The sequence below is a fragment of the Hippocampus bargibanti genome, linkage group LG09, assembly GCF_051943395.1.
Source record: "Hippocampus bargibanti isolate YZ-2025 linkage group LG09, ASM5194339v1, whole genome shotgun sequence".
Taxonomy (NCBI): Eukaryota; Metazoa; Chordata; class Actinopteri; order Syngnathiformes; family Syngnathidae; genus Hippocampus; species Hippocampus bargibanti.
The window spans coordinates 2,987,292-3,006,198 of NC_142742.1; the positions used below are offsets into that span (position 1 = coordinate 2,987,292).

An 18,907-nucleotide genomic window follows, 5' to 3' on the forward strand; every position below is an offset into this window, starting at 1 on the left:
CACTGGATATTTTTTCTGTGGGTGAGCAGCGGCAGCCACACACGCCAGCGTTCACTCAACCCGGAAGTAACATCATAGATAATAATACATAAATATAGAAAATATAAGCCGAATGGAAAAGAAAGAAGAGATAAATAATATAAAATAATTATTATATATAATAATTATATCTATAATTATTATATATCTGATTATATTATATATATATATATATATCCCAAATATAGTAAAAAATAGTAAATATAATAAAATATAACATCAAAGAATAAATAATAATAAATAAATATAGTAAAAATCGAGAAAATCTAATAAAATCCAACATAAAACAATAAATATAGTAAAAAATAGAAAATATAAACATAAAGTAAAATAATAAATAATAACAAAAGAATATATATGTATATAGTAAAATTATATATCAGAATCAGAATCAGAATCATCTTTATTGCCAAGTATGTAGAACACACAAGGAATTTTTATATAAAATATAAAATTATATATTTTTTATTTATTTATATAAATTATATATATATATATAGTAAATATAACAAAGTACTAAATAATAATACATAAATATAGACAAAATATAATATATCATATATATTTTATTTATTTGTTTTAAATTGTCGTTGGGTGTCCTGTTACAAATCCGTCTCAACTTCTCCATTTAAATCACACATGAAGTTTGAAGCTAATTAGCCTCAAGTCGCCTGTCAATCACACTTGCAAGTCAGGCTTGGGCGGGAAATCTGTCGAAAAGCCTGATGGATGACAGTCAAGCTGGCCAATCAGAGTCAAGAAAGGGCGGGTTTGAATCCCCGAGGCGTCCAATCAGCATCGTCCTGATGCGGCCATCGATCTCATTCGTCTGTTGCAAAGTTTTTTTCGGTCTATCTCTCTATTTTTCTCTGCCTCGGAAAGAAGCCTCCCTCGGGGGAATCGCAGAGCCGAGAAGGAACAAGAGTTAAGCAGGAAAAGAGCGAGTGAGCAACGGGGAAGCCAGAGGCGGACGGTCGAATCTCTACCTCTGACACACACTCACCGTCTCGACGAGGAGGAGTAGGAGGAGGAGAAGAAGAAGAAGAAGCATCAGAAGAAGAAGAAGAAGAAGCGGGCTGAGGAGAGCCAGCCGGCGTAGACACACACGCGCAAGGGAAAGAGAAGCCGAGACAAAACGTTATGGATCATTACGATGAAGAGCAACGCTACATGCAGCAGGAGGACGACTGGGACCGGGACCTGCTCCTGGACCCCGCCTGGGAGAAGCAACAGCGAAAGGTGAGGAGCTGCCACTTTGCTCATTTCCGGGTTTACAGCCGCACTCATCTCTACATATTTTTCACATCTTTTTTTTCTTTTGTTGCTTCTGCTTTCTACTTTTTCATTGTAGTCATATTTCACTTCTCCTTCCCCACATATCGAAACGTCAATCCCAAACTTGCAACCCCCGTCTTGAAACCGTAACCCCGCTTTGAGAAGCAAATCCTTGTTTGAAGCGTGAACGCGAGCTTAAAACCCTATCCCGGTTTTGAAACCAGAAACGTGGCTTCAAATCCCAATTTGAAACCTTTAAAGCAGATGTCCCCAACCCCTGGTTCGCGGACCGGTACCGGTCCGTGGATCATTTGGTAGTGGGCCGCACAGAAATACAGTAAAGTCTCGTTATATCGATACTCAAGGGAGTCCGAAAAATATCGATATAACCGGGACTATCGATATATCCGACCCCGTTAGCATGTAATTTTCTCCGTGCGTGCATAGAAATAGTATCGATATAACGAGACTTTACTGTAATACATAATTTACATAATTTCCGTTTTATTTATTTAGCTTAACATCCGTAACATTGAAATCTCACTTCAAAACCCACCTGTTTAAACTTGCTTTCACAGTCTAGTTTAATCTTTTGTATTATAATTTAATGTTTTATTCATGATTTTATTGTTTTATATATTGTTTTTATTGTAAAGTGTCCTTGGGTGTTCAGAAAGGCGCTTGTAAATTAAATGTATTATTATTATTATTATCTGCGTCCGAACTATGTTTTATTTTGAAAAATGATGACAATACACAATGGATTCACGTTAATTATTATATTTAAAAGAAAAAGAAACCGTTTCCATGCCTGTCGTATCATTTTATTTTGTTGTATTTATCTGTCGGTCCGTGAAAATATTGTCTGACATTGAACCGGTCCGTGGTGCAAAACAAGGTTGGGGTTCAAAGGACAACCGACACCCCCGGACAAGTTGTGTCCATAATTTGTAAAATCACTTCAAATGACGTCTACTGAGTGCATTTTACAAAGATTCCACCGCATACAGCGATATTTTACCTTTTAAGACTCGCGCTGAATATTCAGGAAGTCTTCTTTTCGAATTGATGACGATGCCCTAAGTGACGTCACGGAGGGAACACCCCTGACTGTGAAAGTGACACACAATGCATTTTGGGTACTTTTTTTTTGTCTGAAAACGTGTTGATCGCGAAATTAGAAGGAAAATGACATAAAAAACAAGATGGTGAATCGTTGTGTGTCGCAGCCAATTGCGGTAGCACGCATAAAGAAGGTGTAAGTTTACACAAATTCCCAGCAGACAAATCAGCCCATTTGCAACGGAGATTGTGCACCATTTTGTGCATTTTTTGGGCGCTACATTGGAGTCCAGACGGCTCGAATTGATACGGAAGGACTCCTTTAATCGATTGCAAACATGTATGCTTTCCTCTTCAGAACTATTTGAATCATATTCATAACCGGATGAGTAACAAGAAAGCATTTTCTCTGAATCTAAACTCTCTGAAGCCATTGTTTTGATTCTGGAGCAAGGCAGTTTGTGAAGGAACATCCTGACGTGATGTCACGTACAAGGGGGCGGGACTTTCTGAAGATCCCCAGTTCCGAGCTCATTTTGTGGCAATTTTGGGACACTTTAAGTCATTTTTATTGGTGTTTTGTATTTGACTAAAAATATCAGCCTGTGTGTGTTTTGGGTATTTTAGATGCTATAAAACGTTTTTCTGATGTCAGTTAGGAAACAAAAAAATGGTTCGATTGTCCTTTAATGTTAGATTTAAATCATAATTCATACTCCAAATTTTAGCTCCGGACCTTAATCTGAAAATTGTTTTCAAAAACTCAAACATTCACCTCGTTTTAAATCTTAATCTGACATTAAAAGCATAACTTTGTCTTCAAACACTTACCAAGGCCATAATTTGACCTCTAACCTTAGATTGTAACCCCAACACTTGCTTTAATTGTGTTGTCATTTTACTTGTTATTTTGTTTTTTTCTTTTTTTTTTACTTTATGTTACTTCCGGGTTGAGTGAACGCTGGTGCGTGTGGCTGCCGCTGCTCACCCGCAGAAAAAATATCCTGTGACTGTAAAGTGAGAGTTTTGAAAGGCGCTTAGAAATGAAATGTATTATCATTATCATTATCATTATCATTATCATTATTATTATTATTATTATTATTATTAATTGATTTTCTCACCTGCGTCTCCGACTCATATTTTAAAGACCAACAAACCCAGTGAACCGCGAAGTAGCGAGGGATCACTGTACATAAACATTCAATACAGCGTAAGAAACCGTAGACGCTCTTCTTTCATCAGAAAAACGAGTTAATTCCTAAGTTATATGGGTCTGGAGTTATCTGAGCTTGAAATGAGGGCGGCTGTACAAAATACAATACATATTGTATTATGTAGCGCTTTAACAACAGCTGAAGCTGGAACAAAGCGCTAACATGGACAAAAGGGAAATGATGCCCCCTTGTGGAAGAGAATAACATTGCCAGAGGTTCAACCGGCGCTTTAGCGGCACCCAAACAAGAAAAAACAAAACCCGAACAAATTCGGGACTGGCGTTCCACGTCATACTTTTCAATTCCCGAATAAATTCTTCTTTCATCCGAAAAAAATGAGTTAATTCCTAAGTTATATAGGTCTGGAGTTGTATGAGCTTGAAATGAGGGCGGCTGTACAAAATACAATACATATTGATTTATACAGCGCTTTAACAACAGCTGAACAAAGCACTAACATGGAAAAAAGGAAAACACTGCCACTTTGTAGAAGGGTAAAAAACACGGACAGAGGTCTGACCAGCGCTTTATCGGCTCCCAAGCATGAAAAACCCAATACCCGAACAAATTCGGGAATGGCGCTGTATGTCATATTTTCAATTACTTAATAAATTCTTCTTTCATCAGAAAGGAATGAGTTCATTCCTAATTTATTTGGGTCTGGAGTTATATGAGTTTGAAATGAGGGTGGCTGTACACAATACAATACACATTGATGGATACAGCGCTTTCACAACAGCTGAACAAAGCACTAATATGAAAAAAAGGGAAACACTGCCACTTTGTAGAAGGATAAAAAAAAAAACATGGCCAGAGGTCTGACCAGCGCTTTATCGGCTCCCAAGCATGAAAAACCCAAAACCTGAACACATTCGGGAATGGCACTCTGTCATATTTTCAATTCCAGAATAAATTCTTCTTTCATCAGGACAAAAAAGGGTTAATTCCTAAATTATATGGGTCTGGAGTTATCTGAGCTTGAAATGAGGGCAACTGTCTAAAATACAATACAATGCGATACAATCCATACATATTGCTTTATATCGCGCTTACAAAGCGGTAACATGGGAAAAAAAATGGAAATGCTGCCCCTTTGTGGAAAAGAAAAAAAAAATACCAGAGGCCATAGCCAGCGCTTTACCAGCCCCCAAGCTTAAAAAAACAAAACCCAAATACATTCACGAACGGCAGTGAATGAGTTAACTATTACACTTGTCCCCCCCCCCCCCCTTTTCCATGCAACAGATGTCAACCATGCACTCGCATGAAGTGAACAATTGCCCACCCCCACCACGGCGCCCGCCCCCTTCCCAAAAACCTTGTCATCTGCTGTATGATGAGACGTGGATTAGCCAAAAAAGCAAGCCCCTCTTTCTATCCTTGACTTAATTTGCAGGGAGTGGGGCGTGATGGGATTATCCTTGACTGTGACTTTACCCCCCCCCCCCTACCAAAAACGCTCCGTGCTACACACACACACACACATTCCTGTTTCAATGGATTTGTGAGGTGCAGATAACTCCAGATAAGGAGTGAGGACCACCGTTGCTGATAAGTTTCGAGAAGAACTAGTGTTACATTTGAACACTAAATGTCACCCCATTTCCAAGTTCAACTTCTTTAAAAGAAAAGCAATAAAAAGTGGACTTGAAACTGAAATTTCTGAATAGGTACTTGCAAAGTCCTCACCCCTGTAGTGAATTTGGTTAAAATATCATTTTACTTTTTGTGGTATGAACTTTTTGTCTCCCATTAAACACACACACACACACACACACACACACACACACACACACACATATATACAGTAAAGTCTCGTTATATCGATATTCAAGGGAGTCCGAAAAAATATCGATATAACCGGGACTATCGATATATCCAACCCCGTTTGCATGTCATTTTCTCCGTGCGTGCATAGAAATAGTATCGATATAACCGGGACTATCGATATATCCGATATCGATATAACGAGACTTTACTGTATATACATAAACACACTGTAAGTGAAAAGTGTGTGTATCCAAGTGAAATGAAAATACACACCAAAAAATCATTTTGGGTGAATTTGTGAGTACCTCCACGAAACTTTATCAGATGCATATATATAGACACTCTAAAAGCCTTTAGAAATAAAAAACTTGTAAGGACCGGCCAGAAGGTCCTCACAGTCAAAAATGTCCTCACTAAGGATGGTATAAAACGTTAGTGGTCCTCACTAGACTAGCCATACAAACACATACACACACTACCTTTTCCCCTCTCCTTCCACTTTATGAAAAAAAAAAATGTCAAAGAAAAAAAAAAACGTATGTGGAATCTGAGCAAGCGCTGCGGTTTGGGCCGTCCTTGCGTTACGGAGCGAGCGTGCCCAAATTTGGTAATAATCTCGCCCCTGTTACCGCCCGCTTGCTCACGCTGTTGGAAAAAGTTTTTTTTTTTTTTTTTTCCAGACACCCCCCCATCCCTCATCCCTCATCCCTCCCCACCGCACCTCCAATTCAGTTTCTTCTTGCTTCTGGATTTCCTGCCTGATGTCATCCGACGAAGCTACGCGCCAGTAGCACAGATGCATCGTCAAAACCCGAATCCAAATTTGATACCCTAACCCAGGGGTGTCATAGTCATTTTTTTTTTTTGCCACGGGCCACATTGTCGTTATTTTTCCCTCCCACGAAGGGGCCTTTTGTACATCCGCCCCCATTTCAAGCTCAGATAACTCCAGACCAACCTAACTTAGGAATTAACTCTTAACACACACACACACACACACACACACACACACACACACACACACACACACACACACACACACACACACACACACACACACACACATCCTGTCATTCTCACACACTGTCATTCTTACACACAGTCTCTCTCACACACACACACTCTGTCACTCTCACACAGTCTCTCAAATTAAGTTTCTTTCTCAAACACTGTCACTCTCACATGCAGTCTCTCACACTCACACACACTCTTTCTCACGCATTCTGCCACTCACACACAGTGTATCTCTCTCACACTCACTCTTTCACTCTCCCACACTTGGTGACTCTCACACACACAGTATCACACTTTCTCTCTTTTTTTCTCTTGCTCTCACACACACACTCTGTTACTCTCACACAGTCTCTCACACACAGTCTCTCTCTCTCTCTGTCTCGCGTGCTCTGTCACTCGCTCACTTTCTCGCTCTCACACACACTCTGTCACTCTAACATGCAGTCTCTCACACTCACACACACTCTCACGCATTCTGCCACTCACACACAGTGTATCTCTCTCACACTCACTCTTTCACTCTCCCACACTTGGTGACTCTCACACACACAGTATCACACTTTCTCTCTTTTTTTCTCTTGCTCTCACACACACTCTGTTACTCTCACACAGTCTCTCACACACAGTCTCTCTCTCTCTCACTCTGTCTCGCGTGCTCTGTCACTCGCTCACTTTCTCGCTCTCACACACACTCTGTCACTCTAACATGCAGTCTCTCACACTCACACACACTCTTTCTCACGCATTCTGCCACTCACACACAGTGTATCTCTCTCACACTCACTCTTTCACTCTCCCACACTCGGTGACTCTCACACACACAGTATCACACTTTCTCTCTTTTTTTCTCTTGCTCTCACACACACACTCTGTTACTCTCACACAGTCTCTCACACACAGTCTCTCTCTCTCTCTCTCACTCTGTCTCGCGTGCTCTGTCACTCGCTCACTTTCTCGCTCTCACACACACTCTGTCACTCTAACATGCAGTCTCTCACACTCACACACACTCTTTCTCACGCATTCTGCCACTCACACACAGTGTATCTCTCTCACACTCACTCTTTCACTCTCCCACACTTGGTGACTCTCACACACACAGTATCACACTCTCTCTCTTTTTTTCTCTTGCTCTCTCTCACACACACTCTGTTACTCTCACAGTCTCTCACACACAGTCTCTCTCTCTCTCTCTCTCACTCTGTCTCGCGTGCTCTGTCACTCGCTCACACACACTCTGTCACTCTAACATGCAGTCACTCACACACACACACACACACACTCTTTCTCACACATTCTACCATTCTCACATACAGTTTCTCTCTCACACACACTCTGTCACTCTCACGCAGTCTCTCACACACAGTGTCTCCCTCTCTCTTTCTCACACACACTCGGTCACTCTCTCTCTCTCTCTCTCTCTCTCTCTCTCTCTCTCTCTCTCTCTCTCTCTCTCTCTCTCTCTCTCTCTCTCTCTCTCTCTCTCTCTCTCTCTCTCTCTCTCTCTCTCTCTCTCTCTCTCTCTCTCTCTCTCTCTCTCTCTCTCTCTCTCTCTCTCTCTCTCTCTCACACACACACACACTGTCACTCTAACATGCAGTTGCAGTCTCACACACTGTTTCTCACACTTTCTGTCACTCTCACACACGGTCTGTCCCTCACACACTCTGTCACTCTCACATAGTCTCTCACACACAGTCTCTCAGCCTCTCCCTAAATCCCTCCCTCCCTCTGTCCCATAGCTCCGCCCATACCACACACTCCCTACAACCTCCTGCTACTGAAGGCAAAAGGTGTGTCTTGTCTGCCTTCTTTTTCACCCACGTATCTGTTTACATGCACCTCAGCTGCTACCGCCTTCGCCAAGCCTTCCAAAGTGTCGGGAGGGGGGGTTGATATTCCTCAGAAGTATGCTAACTATGATACGCTATGGAACACGTGACGACAAGTACTTGCCGCTTCCTCATTCGTGATTCAAAATCCGATCTAAAATGACTCGTCCACGGCATACCACTCATACCACAAAATTGGTCGTATTTAAAGATTTTGTGTATGTTAAGATAGATTAAACACAACAAAAAGGCTTGGTTGGCCGCTGTTTCGATTCATTTTTGCGACTTAAGCTGCTAAGAAAACGAGAATGCTAAATGCTAAACCTGTTCAACGTTTACGACTTCCTGGCTAATGAAGCGCAGTCACCACTTACCGACAACCGGGCCAATTTTACTCCTTTTCTCTTCCGCTTAACTGGATGTCTATAAAAGATGATTCTGGGTGATTAGTCAGACCCATGGGGGGGAGTGGGGGGTTGCTCAAGTGTACCCCCCACCCCTTTTTCATGAACACCGCTTGAGGGTTTCAAAGCGTCACTGTATTGTTTTGACTCAAAGACAAACGAACAGCAGATGGAGAGTCGCCGAGCTATTAAGATTCAAAAGCGCTAAACTTGTTTTAATGACCTTTTAATGACGTACGCGCTATGCCGGGAGGGTTTGCGTCTAAAATTTGTCGCTGCAAAGAAAATTTGCATGTGGGCTCTTTTAGTGGGGGAGAATTAAATTCCCGAATCCTTCCAAGCATGAAGACTGCGACGATAAATTTGAACTGGATGCATTGTATTTTCGACACTTCCAATCAGATTTTTGGTGAAAAAAAAAATCGAATAAACAAAGTAAGCCGCGTTAAGCTAGTTAGTTGAAACATTCCCATGACGCCGGTCGCTAACAAACACTCGGTTTACGAACCCCTTGGCTTACGAACTTTTCGGTTTACGAACGTTACATTTATGAAAATTTTACCTTGACATACGAACTATTTTTCGGGATACGCACGAAGCGCCACAATGAGTGATGTGTCGTCGTCGAACGAGCCCGTTCTCCTAACAAGAAAATGGCAGCCGACTGTTTTTGTCCTCTATTCCCTGCCCCCAGTCTTCGGTTAAAGCCATGTGATTGGTCAAGAACGCAGCAGTAAGGGGCGGGGGTTACAGACATACAGAAAGTGAGGTCGTTCTCCAAAAAACAAAATGGCAGCCGACTTTTTTTTTTGTCCTCTATTCCCCGCCCCCAGTCTTCGGGGGTTTGATAGGTCAAGAACGTAGCAGTGATGGGGGGAGGGTTTAAACATTAAAGTGACAGGCAGACGACAGATAGAGAGTGAGAAAATGGATAGGAAACAGTGAAATTTGGACTACTTCCAACTTTGAGTGTAGACTGCAGGGTTAAAATATCCCATCAATTAGGCTCCACAAATAACCCGCACAAGTCATCTGTACACTTGATGCAAAAAGCTATCAACCCAGCTAAACAGAACACAATTGATGAGGAACTAGGTAAAATTATCGCAGAGAAAGCACCGACAAGGGATCATTCCGCAAGATGGGGAAAGAAGAAGACTGCGTTCCTCATCAAGTTTTTAATGCGGATGAAACCGGCCACTCCATTCTATCAAGCCATCAACGACCATCACAAAGGTAAATAAAACGACTTTATTATACGGTACTGTTTATTTCTTTAATTGTAATACCATAGCACATTTATTAGACATAAAATAAGGTATATTTCGTGTAGGCTTAGAAAATTTGAAAGTAGAAAATGATGTTTTATGGGGACCTGGGAATGGATTATTCTGATTTTAATGGTTTCCTATGGGAAATTAATTTTTGGCATACACACTTTTCACCTTACACACTCTGTCTGGGAACCAATTAAGTTCGTAAGCCAAGTTATCACTGTTTTTTTTTTTTTTTTTTGGTGCACAATGTTAAATTCCTATGCATGCCTTGACGTGAGTGCAAGGACGCCTATCTTGGAATCTTAATGTCTTTGCACACCCAGGTGTTACGGGGACACATAGAGTCAGTCTGGTTGCCACGGTTGCATATTTCCATCTAATTGCGTTCCGCAAACAATCGCACACACCTTAGCTCCCCCCCCCCCCCAAAAAAAAAAAAAAAAAAAACTCTTAAGGCGCTTTTCAGGCTTTCCAGTTCTGGTCCAGGTTTGTCCTTATAAGACGGCTTTCGTCCACGCCCTTTTGTGTGTTTTTTTTTATTTTTGTTTTTTACTCTCCGTCTTTGACGCCACACCTACATTTCTCATGCTCGGCATGCAAGGCGGCAAGTGAGAAAAGATCCGATTTGCTCACGCTCGCGATTGTTGCATCACGACACTCCCAGTTAAGTGTCGCCATATTTCTCCGTGTAGTGACTTGTCCTCTTGCGCGACGGTTGCCGGGGTTGCGCAAAAGCTCGGAATGTATAATAGCAAATAAATAAATAAATAAATAAATAGATAAATTCCAACTTGCAGTGCAATTAAGAAGTCTTTTTTTTCCGCACTGACGTCAGCTGTCAGAAAAAAAGGCTCTGGAAAACTCGTTCTAAAAACAAAAAAATTACAAAAGTACTTTTTCATAATTCTGCTTCAGGCATTTCAATCGTCTTTGTTTATAATAAAAGCGTAAGAAATCTTAGACTTTCTTCTTTCATCAGAAAAAAAGAGTTAATTCCTAAATTATATGGGTCTGGAGTTATCTGAGCTTGAAATGGGGGTGGGTGTATTTTGTCCCAAAATAGTTCATTTCTAAGTTATATGGGTCTGGAGTTATCTGAGCTTGAAATGGGGGCAGGTGTATTTTGTACAAAAAGAGTTCATTCGTAAATTATATGGGTCTGGAGTTATCTGAGCTTGAAATGGGGGCGGGTGTATTTTGTCCCAAAATAGTTCATTTCTAAGTTATATGGGTCTGGAGTTATCCGACCTTGAAATGGGGAAGGTGTATTTTGTACAAAAAGAGAATTCCTAAGTTATATGGGTCTGGAGTTATCTGAGCTTGAAATGGGGGCAGGCGTATTTTGTACAAAAAGAGTTCATTCCTAAATTATATGGGTCTGGAGTTATCTGAGCTTGAAATGGGGGCGGGTGTATTTTGTACAAAAAGAGTTCATTTCTAAGTTATATGGGTCTGGAGTTATCCGAGCTTGAAATGGGGAAGGTGTATTTTGTACAAAAAGATAATTCCTAAATTATATGGTTCTGGAGTTAACATGAGCTAGAAATGGGGGCAGGTGTATTTGGTACAAACAGAGTTAATTCCTAAGGTATATGGGTCTGGAGTTATCAGAGCTTGAAATGGGGAAGGTGTATTTTGTACAAAAAGACAATTCCTAAATTATATGGTTCTGGAGTTAACATGAGCTAGAAATGGGGGCAGGTGTATTTGGTACAAACAGAGTTAATCCCTAAGGTATATGGGTCTGGAGTTATCTAAGCTTGAATTGGGATAGGTATTTTTTATACAAAAAAAGAGCTACTTCCTAAGTTACATGGGTCTGGAGTTATCTGAGCTTCAAATGGGGGCAGGTGTATTCTGCACAAAAATAGTTAATTCCCAAGTTATATGGGTCTGGAGTTATCTGAGCTTGAAATGGGGGTAGCTGTATAAAATACAATACATAGATACTATAGCGCTTGTACAACAGCCAAAGCCGTAACAAAGCACTAAGATGGAAAAAGGGGAATGCTGCGCCCTCGTGGAAGGAAAAAAAAACATTACCAGAGGTCCAACCGGGGCTTTATCGACACCCCAAGCATGAAAAACCAAAACCCCAACAAATTCGGGAATGACGCTCTACGTCATATTTTCAATTCCCGAATAAATTTACTAATCCCTGATACCAATACGTCTGATTTTTCCTGAACATACCACAGGACTGAACAGCACATTGTTCGGAAGCCAATGGACGTTTCTCTTCATCAGCTTCCTCCACTACTTCCTTTTCACTCATTAAAAAAAAGTGCAAGCGACAGAATGCGAGCCAGTGTGCGAGCTGGGGGGGCTGAGTTGGTGGGTGGGGGGGGTCGTTATTTGCTGACATTTCGCCCGAGCGTGTCGAAATCGCCCCTCCAGCCTTATCGGGAATAGCGACACGTCAGCTCTCTTTGCTCTCTGAGTAAACACAACGCTGCTACCTCGCATTCATGCTGCTGACCCCCCCCCCCCCCCCCCCCAAACTCGCACTTTCATATTACATATTAACATTCAAACAAAAATGTGTGAAAAAAATAAAACCGTCGGACATTATCGTAAAACTGTCCCAGTCGACCATTTCCGATCTTGTGCGTCCATATTTACCAATCGCGATTAATCGATCGCACTTATAGGAGACAGTTAATCCCGATCACATTTACGTGTTTGGACGATTTCAAATCTTCAGTCGGTCACAAAAATATCAGGTTAGAAACGTCGGTAGAGCACGTTAGCGCTACCAAAAAAAGGGGCGGAGTTAAAAAATTCCAACTTCGCAAGAGCTGAAAAAAAAAAAAACGTTTGGTCACCATGAGTGTGCCTTGTTTATGTTGTTCGGCCCTGCCGGAACGGAACTACAGTGATACCTTGGCTTACGAACTTAATTGGTTCTCAGACATAGTGTGTAAGGCGAAAAGGGTGTATCCCAAAAATTAATTTCCCATCGGAAACCATTAAAATGAGAATAATCCGTTCCCAGGTCCCCATAATTTTCTACTTTCTAATTTTCTAAGCCTTTAAACTACACAAAGTATACCTTATTTTATGTATAATAAATGTGCTATGGTATTATAATTAAAGGAATAAACTATACTCTTTAATAACGTCGTTTTATTTACCTTTGTGATAGTCGTTGATGGCTTGATGGAATGGAGTGGCCGGTTTCATCAGCATTAAACACTTGATGAGGAACGTAGCCTTCTTTCACCATCTTGACGAATGATCCCTTGGAGGTGCTTTCCCTGCGATAATTTTACCTTGTTCTTCATCAATTGTGTTCTGTTTAGCTGGTTTATATATTTTTGCATTACGTGTGCAGATGGCTTGTGCGGCTTATTTGTGGAGCCTGATTGATGGCAATTTTAACCTTGCATTCGACACTCTCCCTTTGAACTATCAAAGTTGAAACGAGTCCAAATTTCACTGTTTTCTATCCATTTTGCCGCTCTCTTTCTGTCATCTGCCTGTCTCTTTAATGTTTAAACCACCTCCCCTCACTGCTGCATTCTTGACCAATCACGTGGCTTTAACCGAAGACTGGGGGCGGGCAATAGAGGACAAAAATTAGTCGGCTGCGATTTTCTTGTTAGGTGAACGGGCTCGTTCACGAACGACACATCACTTATTGTGGCGCTCTGTGTGTATCCCGAAAAATAGTTCGTATGCCAAGGTAAAATTTTCATTCATTTAACGTTCGTAAACCGAAAAGTTCGTAAGCCAAGGGATTCGTAAACCGAGGTATCACTGTATGTGGCAAATTGAGGACGGTTTGTCTTGAATCCAAAAAAACGATGTTCATTAAGCTAATTAGCACTTAGCTACGACGCTATTTACCCTACACCAGCATGAGAGTGACGTTGCAAAGTTTGAGTGAGTTTGACTTGTTTTCGGGCAAACCTCTCTGGTCGCTTCCATGCTAGCTGTTAGCCGTTTAGCTTCCCTCTGAATGCCATCACAACCCCCCGCCCCCTTTGCTGTTTTTACAGAGCAACGACCTGGAAGGAAAGATAGAGACAAACATTTTCTATCCGCTGTCCTGTGGCCTCCGGCCGTGGAAGCGTTCTTGTTTTCAAAGCCAGTATTGATTGTGTGAATTTCATTCCGAGGCAGCTGTTATTGATCAGCCTGCATGGTGGAGTGGCTCCACTCCTCCACTCCACGGCAAGATTTATTACTTTTGTGTGCCAACTGTGCCGACTGTCTGTCTATGCTCTTTTCTTAGCTTCCCTTTGTGTTTGTTTATTTCCGACCTAAAATTCAAATCCTTTACCAGTTAACAAAGAGCGAAAACCCACTCTCCACTACCCACTCTCGAGGACTTGCACACTGCAAGAATCCAATCAAGGGCGCGGAAAATCTACTGGACCCTCCGCACCCTGCCCACCACCTTTTCCAGCTACTCCCCTCAGGCAGGCGCTACCGATCCATGCGCACCAAATCCAGCAGACATTTAAACAGCTTCTTCCCCCAAGCCATTAACTCTTTGAACTGTTCAACAGTAGCCAAAATGGAACTGTATAGTGCCACTTAGCAGTTTTTTTTTTTGACAACGATACTAGTGCAGTGTGTTCTACCGGAAACAAATTCCTTGTGTGTTCTACATACTTGGCAATAAAGTTGATTCTGATTCTGATTCTGAAAAATGTGTCCACTCCAGTGCCAGGGTTTTTGTCATTTTCACTCAAATGACATCATAAATGATTTCCAGGATTGGTCGCCGGTCTGTCATTCGTAACTGGAAACAACATGTAGGCTGTGCCACGATAAACGCTTGGACCTCCTAAAGCGTAAATCCAATCATTTAGATAGCGTCGCAATGGAGGATGACGCGTACATCACGGAACAGTGTCGAATGTAGTGCACTAAAGTACATACAGTAAGCGTGTTGAAAGCCTTCTTTGTAGGAGGTAGGGCGGGGGGGGGGGTCAGCTTGGGGGCTGAATCAGGTGACGGTCAGCAGTGGCGAAAAAAAAAAAAAAAAAAAAAGCTTGAACAGGAACAAAGCAGCGAGCGCCAGCTGACTCATGACTACTAAAGCCATGCGGCTGAGAACTTCCCATCGCTGTGTTGAATTGAACGCGTTGTGTTTATTTTACGCGTTAGTCAACGTTTTATTTGGGGTGCCGATAAAGCGCTGGTCAGACCTCTGGCATTGTTTGTTTGTTTTTTTTCCTTCGCTTCCACGAGGAGGCAGCATTTCCGTTTTTTTTTCCCATGTTAGCGCTTTGTTCGCTATATAAAGCAATATGTATGTATTGCATTGGATTTTGGACAGCCACCCTCATTTCAAGCTGATATAACTCCAGAGCCATATAATTTAGGAAATAACTATTTTTTTTCTGATGAATGAAGAGATTCTAAGGTTTGTTACGACGCATTGAATTTTTATGTCATCCTAAAATCTATTCTGTAAAATGTTCTGTGACAGTGACAAAAACCCTGGCACTGGACTTGACACATGTTTGCGCTAGCAGTGAATGAGTTAATCGATTAAAAACATGTTGCTTTACTTTGGAGGATTTTGTCCAAATTCTGTACAGACTTTTGTCAAATTTAATCTACTGTACATCTACCCCCCCCCCCACCAGAAATTCTGGACGACTGCCAAACGGGATACCAAAGGGTCATCATTCACCCCCTCTGTTGTCTCCTTCCTTTCAAGCTCAACAGAGGACACACACACACACACACACACACATTTCTGTTTCAATGGTTTTGTGAGGTTCGGCTAACTCCAAATAAGGAGTGAGGACCACCGTTACTGGTAAATTTAGAACTAGTGTTACATCTGAACACTAAATGTCACCCCATTTCCCACTTCAACCTCTTTAAAAACAAAGCAATAAAAAAGCACTTGAAACTGAAATAACAGCAGGAGTGAGGTTTCTGAATGGGTACATTCAAAGTTCTCACCCCTGTAGTGAATTTGGTTCAAATATCGTTTTACTTTTTGTGGTAGGAACTTTTTCCTCTCATTAACCACACACACACACAAACATAAACACACACAGTGAGTAAAAAGTGTGTGTATCTAAGTGAAATGAAAATACACACCAAAAATCATTTTGGGTGAATTTGTGAGGACCACTCTGAAACATTAACAGATGCATATACAGTAAAGTCTCGTTATATCGATATTCAAGGGAGTCCGAAAAAATATCGATATAACCGGGACTATCGATATATCCGACCCTGTTTGCATGTAATTTTCTCCGTGCGTGCATAGAAATAGTATCGATATAACCGGGACTATCGATATATCCGATATCGATATAACGAGACTTTACTGTATATAGACTCTCTAGAAGCCTTTAGAATGAAAAACCAAAAAGGTCTTGTCACTTGTCAAAAATGTCCTCAGTACGTATGGTATAAAATGTTAGTGGTCCTCACAAGACTAGTCATACAAACACACACACACACACACATTTTAGTGTGTGTGTGTGTGTGTGTGTGTGTGTGTGGGTGTCCAAGGCAACCGCGAGCAAGGAAGTGTATTTCCCTACGGCTCGTAAGCATGATGGAGTGCGTCAGTCACTCAGGTGCAGCGTCCATTGACGCAGACACTTTTTGTGCCAAATGTGCTAAATCAGCACAATGTTGCCATTAGGCTTATGCATCTCTTTGGCTGTGCATTTTTTTTTTTTTTGCAGGGTGGGGGAGGGGTTGTAATTGTGCCACGTGAGCCAACAGACTGACAATGAAGGGCCTGCATTGACCGTCGCCGTCTCCCCTTGAATGCATCTTCATACGCGTGTCACTTGACCAATCAAGGCGAGCTAGCGGTTAGCCACCTCCTCGGTTGAGGGAAACAAACAAAGCAAGTGGTGTGGTATGGCCAGGCGGTTGCCATGGCGACCATAAAAGCCTCTCTGGTTTCAAGGGTTACGTGGCATCTGAAAATAAGTTGTCTAAGCATCCAAACGGCGTCGGCGAGATTCTCATCTAGTCACCAACACATCGAGAATTTTGCACATATAAAGTGGAAGATAATAATAATAATAATAACCCACAGAATATTGAGTTTTCGGACTTCATAAACATTCAATGCAGCATAAGAAACCTTAGACTCTCTTGTTTCATCAGGAAAACAAGTTAATTCCTAAGTTATATGGGTCTGGAGTTATCTGAGCTTGAAATGGGGGCTGTACAAAATACCTACATATTGGTTTATATAATAATAATAATAATAATAATAATAATACATTTGATTTCAAATCGCCTTTCAAAACTCTCAAGGTCACTTTACAGTCACAGGATCAGTCCACACGTGCCAGTGTTCACTCAACCCAAATAAGAGAACATATAAAATGATTTAGATATAATAAGCCATGTTTAAAATAGAAAAAAAAAAACATAAAAATCCAACAAAACAAACGCTAGCTGCCTTTATGCTAGCATAATTATCTGCGTGGATGTTACACTCATTTTTGTGGAATTGTAACATATCCAGCTATTTGCTCTCTAGCTGGCTCGCTAACTATCTATCTATTAGCTATATCACTATCTATCTATTAGCTAATTATTATTATTATTATTAGTAGTAGTAGTAGTAGTAGTAGTAGTATTATTATTATTATTATTATTATTATTATTAGAGAGGAAGACCGAAGAGGAGGTTTATGGATGTGGTCAAAGAGGACATGAAGGTAGCTGTTGTGAGAGAAGAGGATGCACAAAACCAGGATAGATGGAAGACATTGATTCGCTGTGGCGACCCCTGAAGGGAAAAGCCGAAAGGAAAAGAAGAGGAGATTATTATTATTATTATTAGTAGTAGTAGTAGTATTAGTAGTAGTAGTATTAGTCTTAGTAGTATGAGTGTTAGTACAGCGAGATCTCAACTTACGAACTTAATTGGTTCCCAGACATAGTGTGTAAGGCGAAAAGTGTGTATCTTAAAAAAAAAATTCCCATAGGAAACCATTAAAATGGGAATAATCCGTTCCCGGGTTTCCATAAAATATACTTTTCAACTAAATAAGCCTTAAAACTACACACAACATACCTTATTCTATGTATAATAAATGTGCTATTGTATTGTAATGAAAGAAATACACTGCATTGTATCATAAAGTCAATTTATTAACATTTGTGATGGTCATTTATGGCTTGATGGAATGACGTTGGAGGTCAAAGGGAATTGCTGTTTGAAAAGAGAGGCGCATTACATGAGGACTGTAATTAAAGAAATAAACTGTGCTGTAAAATAAAGTTTTATTGACCTTTTTGATGGTCGTTGATGGCTTATGGAAGGAGAGTCACCTTCCATAAGGACTGTTGGTAACTTAACCTCTGGTGCTGTTCGGTCGTGTGCTTCCGCCGAAGATCACTCCGCCAGCCATGATGGGTGTGTATTATGAAAATAGTGCTTATTATAAGGTTTAATTTTCAGAAATTTGACATTTGTAAGACAAAAAGTTTGTAAATTGAGGTCTCATTATTATTATTAGTATTAGTAATAATAATAATAATACATTTAATTTCTAAGCGCCTTTCAAAACTCTCAAGGACACTTTACAGTAACTGGATTTTTTTGTGCGGGTGAGCAGCGGCAACCACTCGCGCTAGCGTTTTATTAGTATTATTAGTATTAGTAGTATTATTAGTATTATAATTCTTCTTATTATTATTATTGTAGTAGTATGAGTATGATGATGATGACGATTATTATTATTATTAATTATTGACCCTGGGAAAAAAAAAAAGCTATCGGGCACCGAAAGTGAAATTCCACACTTCCCGTGTGTGTGTGTGTGTGTGTGTGTGTGTGTGTGTGTGTGTGTGTGTGTGTGTGTGTGTGTGTGTGTGTGTGTGTGTGTGTGTGTGTGTGTGTGTGTGTGTGTGTGTGTGTGTGTGTGTGTGTGTGTGTGTACATCTGACTTCCTTTTCCGAGGGGCCTGTTTAACCGCTCCGACGCTACAGCTGGCAGGAGTGCAGTCGGAATGTTTTTTTTTTAGCATGCAAGCAAGCATGATTAATGAAAGGAGGAGCAGGGCAGT

At 40.9% G+C, this 18,907-nt stretch overlaps 1 protein-coding gene across 3 annotated transcripts in view; it reads left to right on the plus strand.

The window, feature by feature from the left end:
* Positions 1–908: 908 nt before the first annotated feature.
* The window catches only part of actn1 (actinin, alpha 1), a 47,239-nt gene continuing 29,240 nt past the window's right edge, over positions 909–18,907 (plus strand). For all 3 annotated transcript variants that reach the window (XM_089003745.1, XM_089003743.1, XM_089003744.1), the window contains exon 1: positions 909–1,278. In XM_089003745.1, the coding sequence (XP_088859871.1) occupies positions 1,180–1,278 (99 nt within the window). In that variant the 5' untranslated portion in view covers positions 909–1,179. The remainder of the gene's footprint in view (positions 1,279–18,907) is intronic.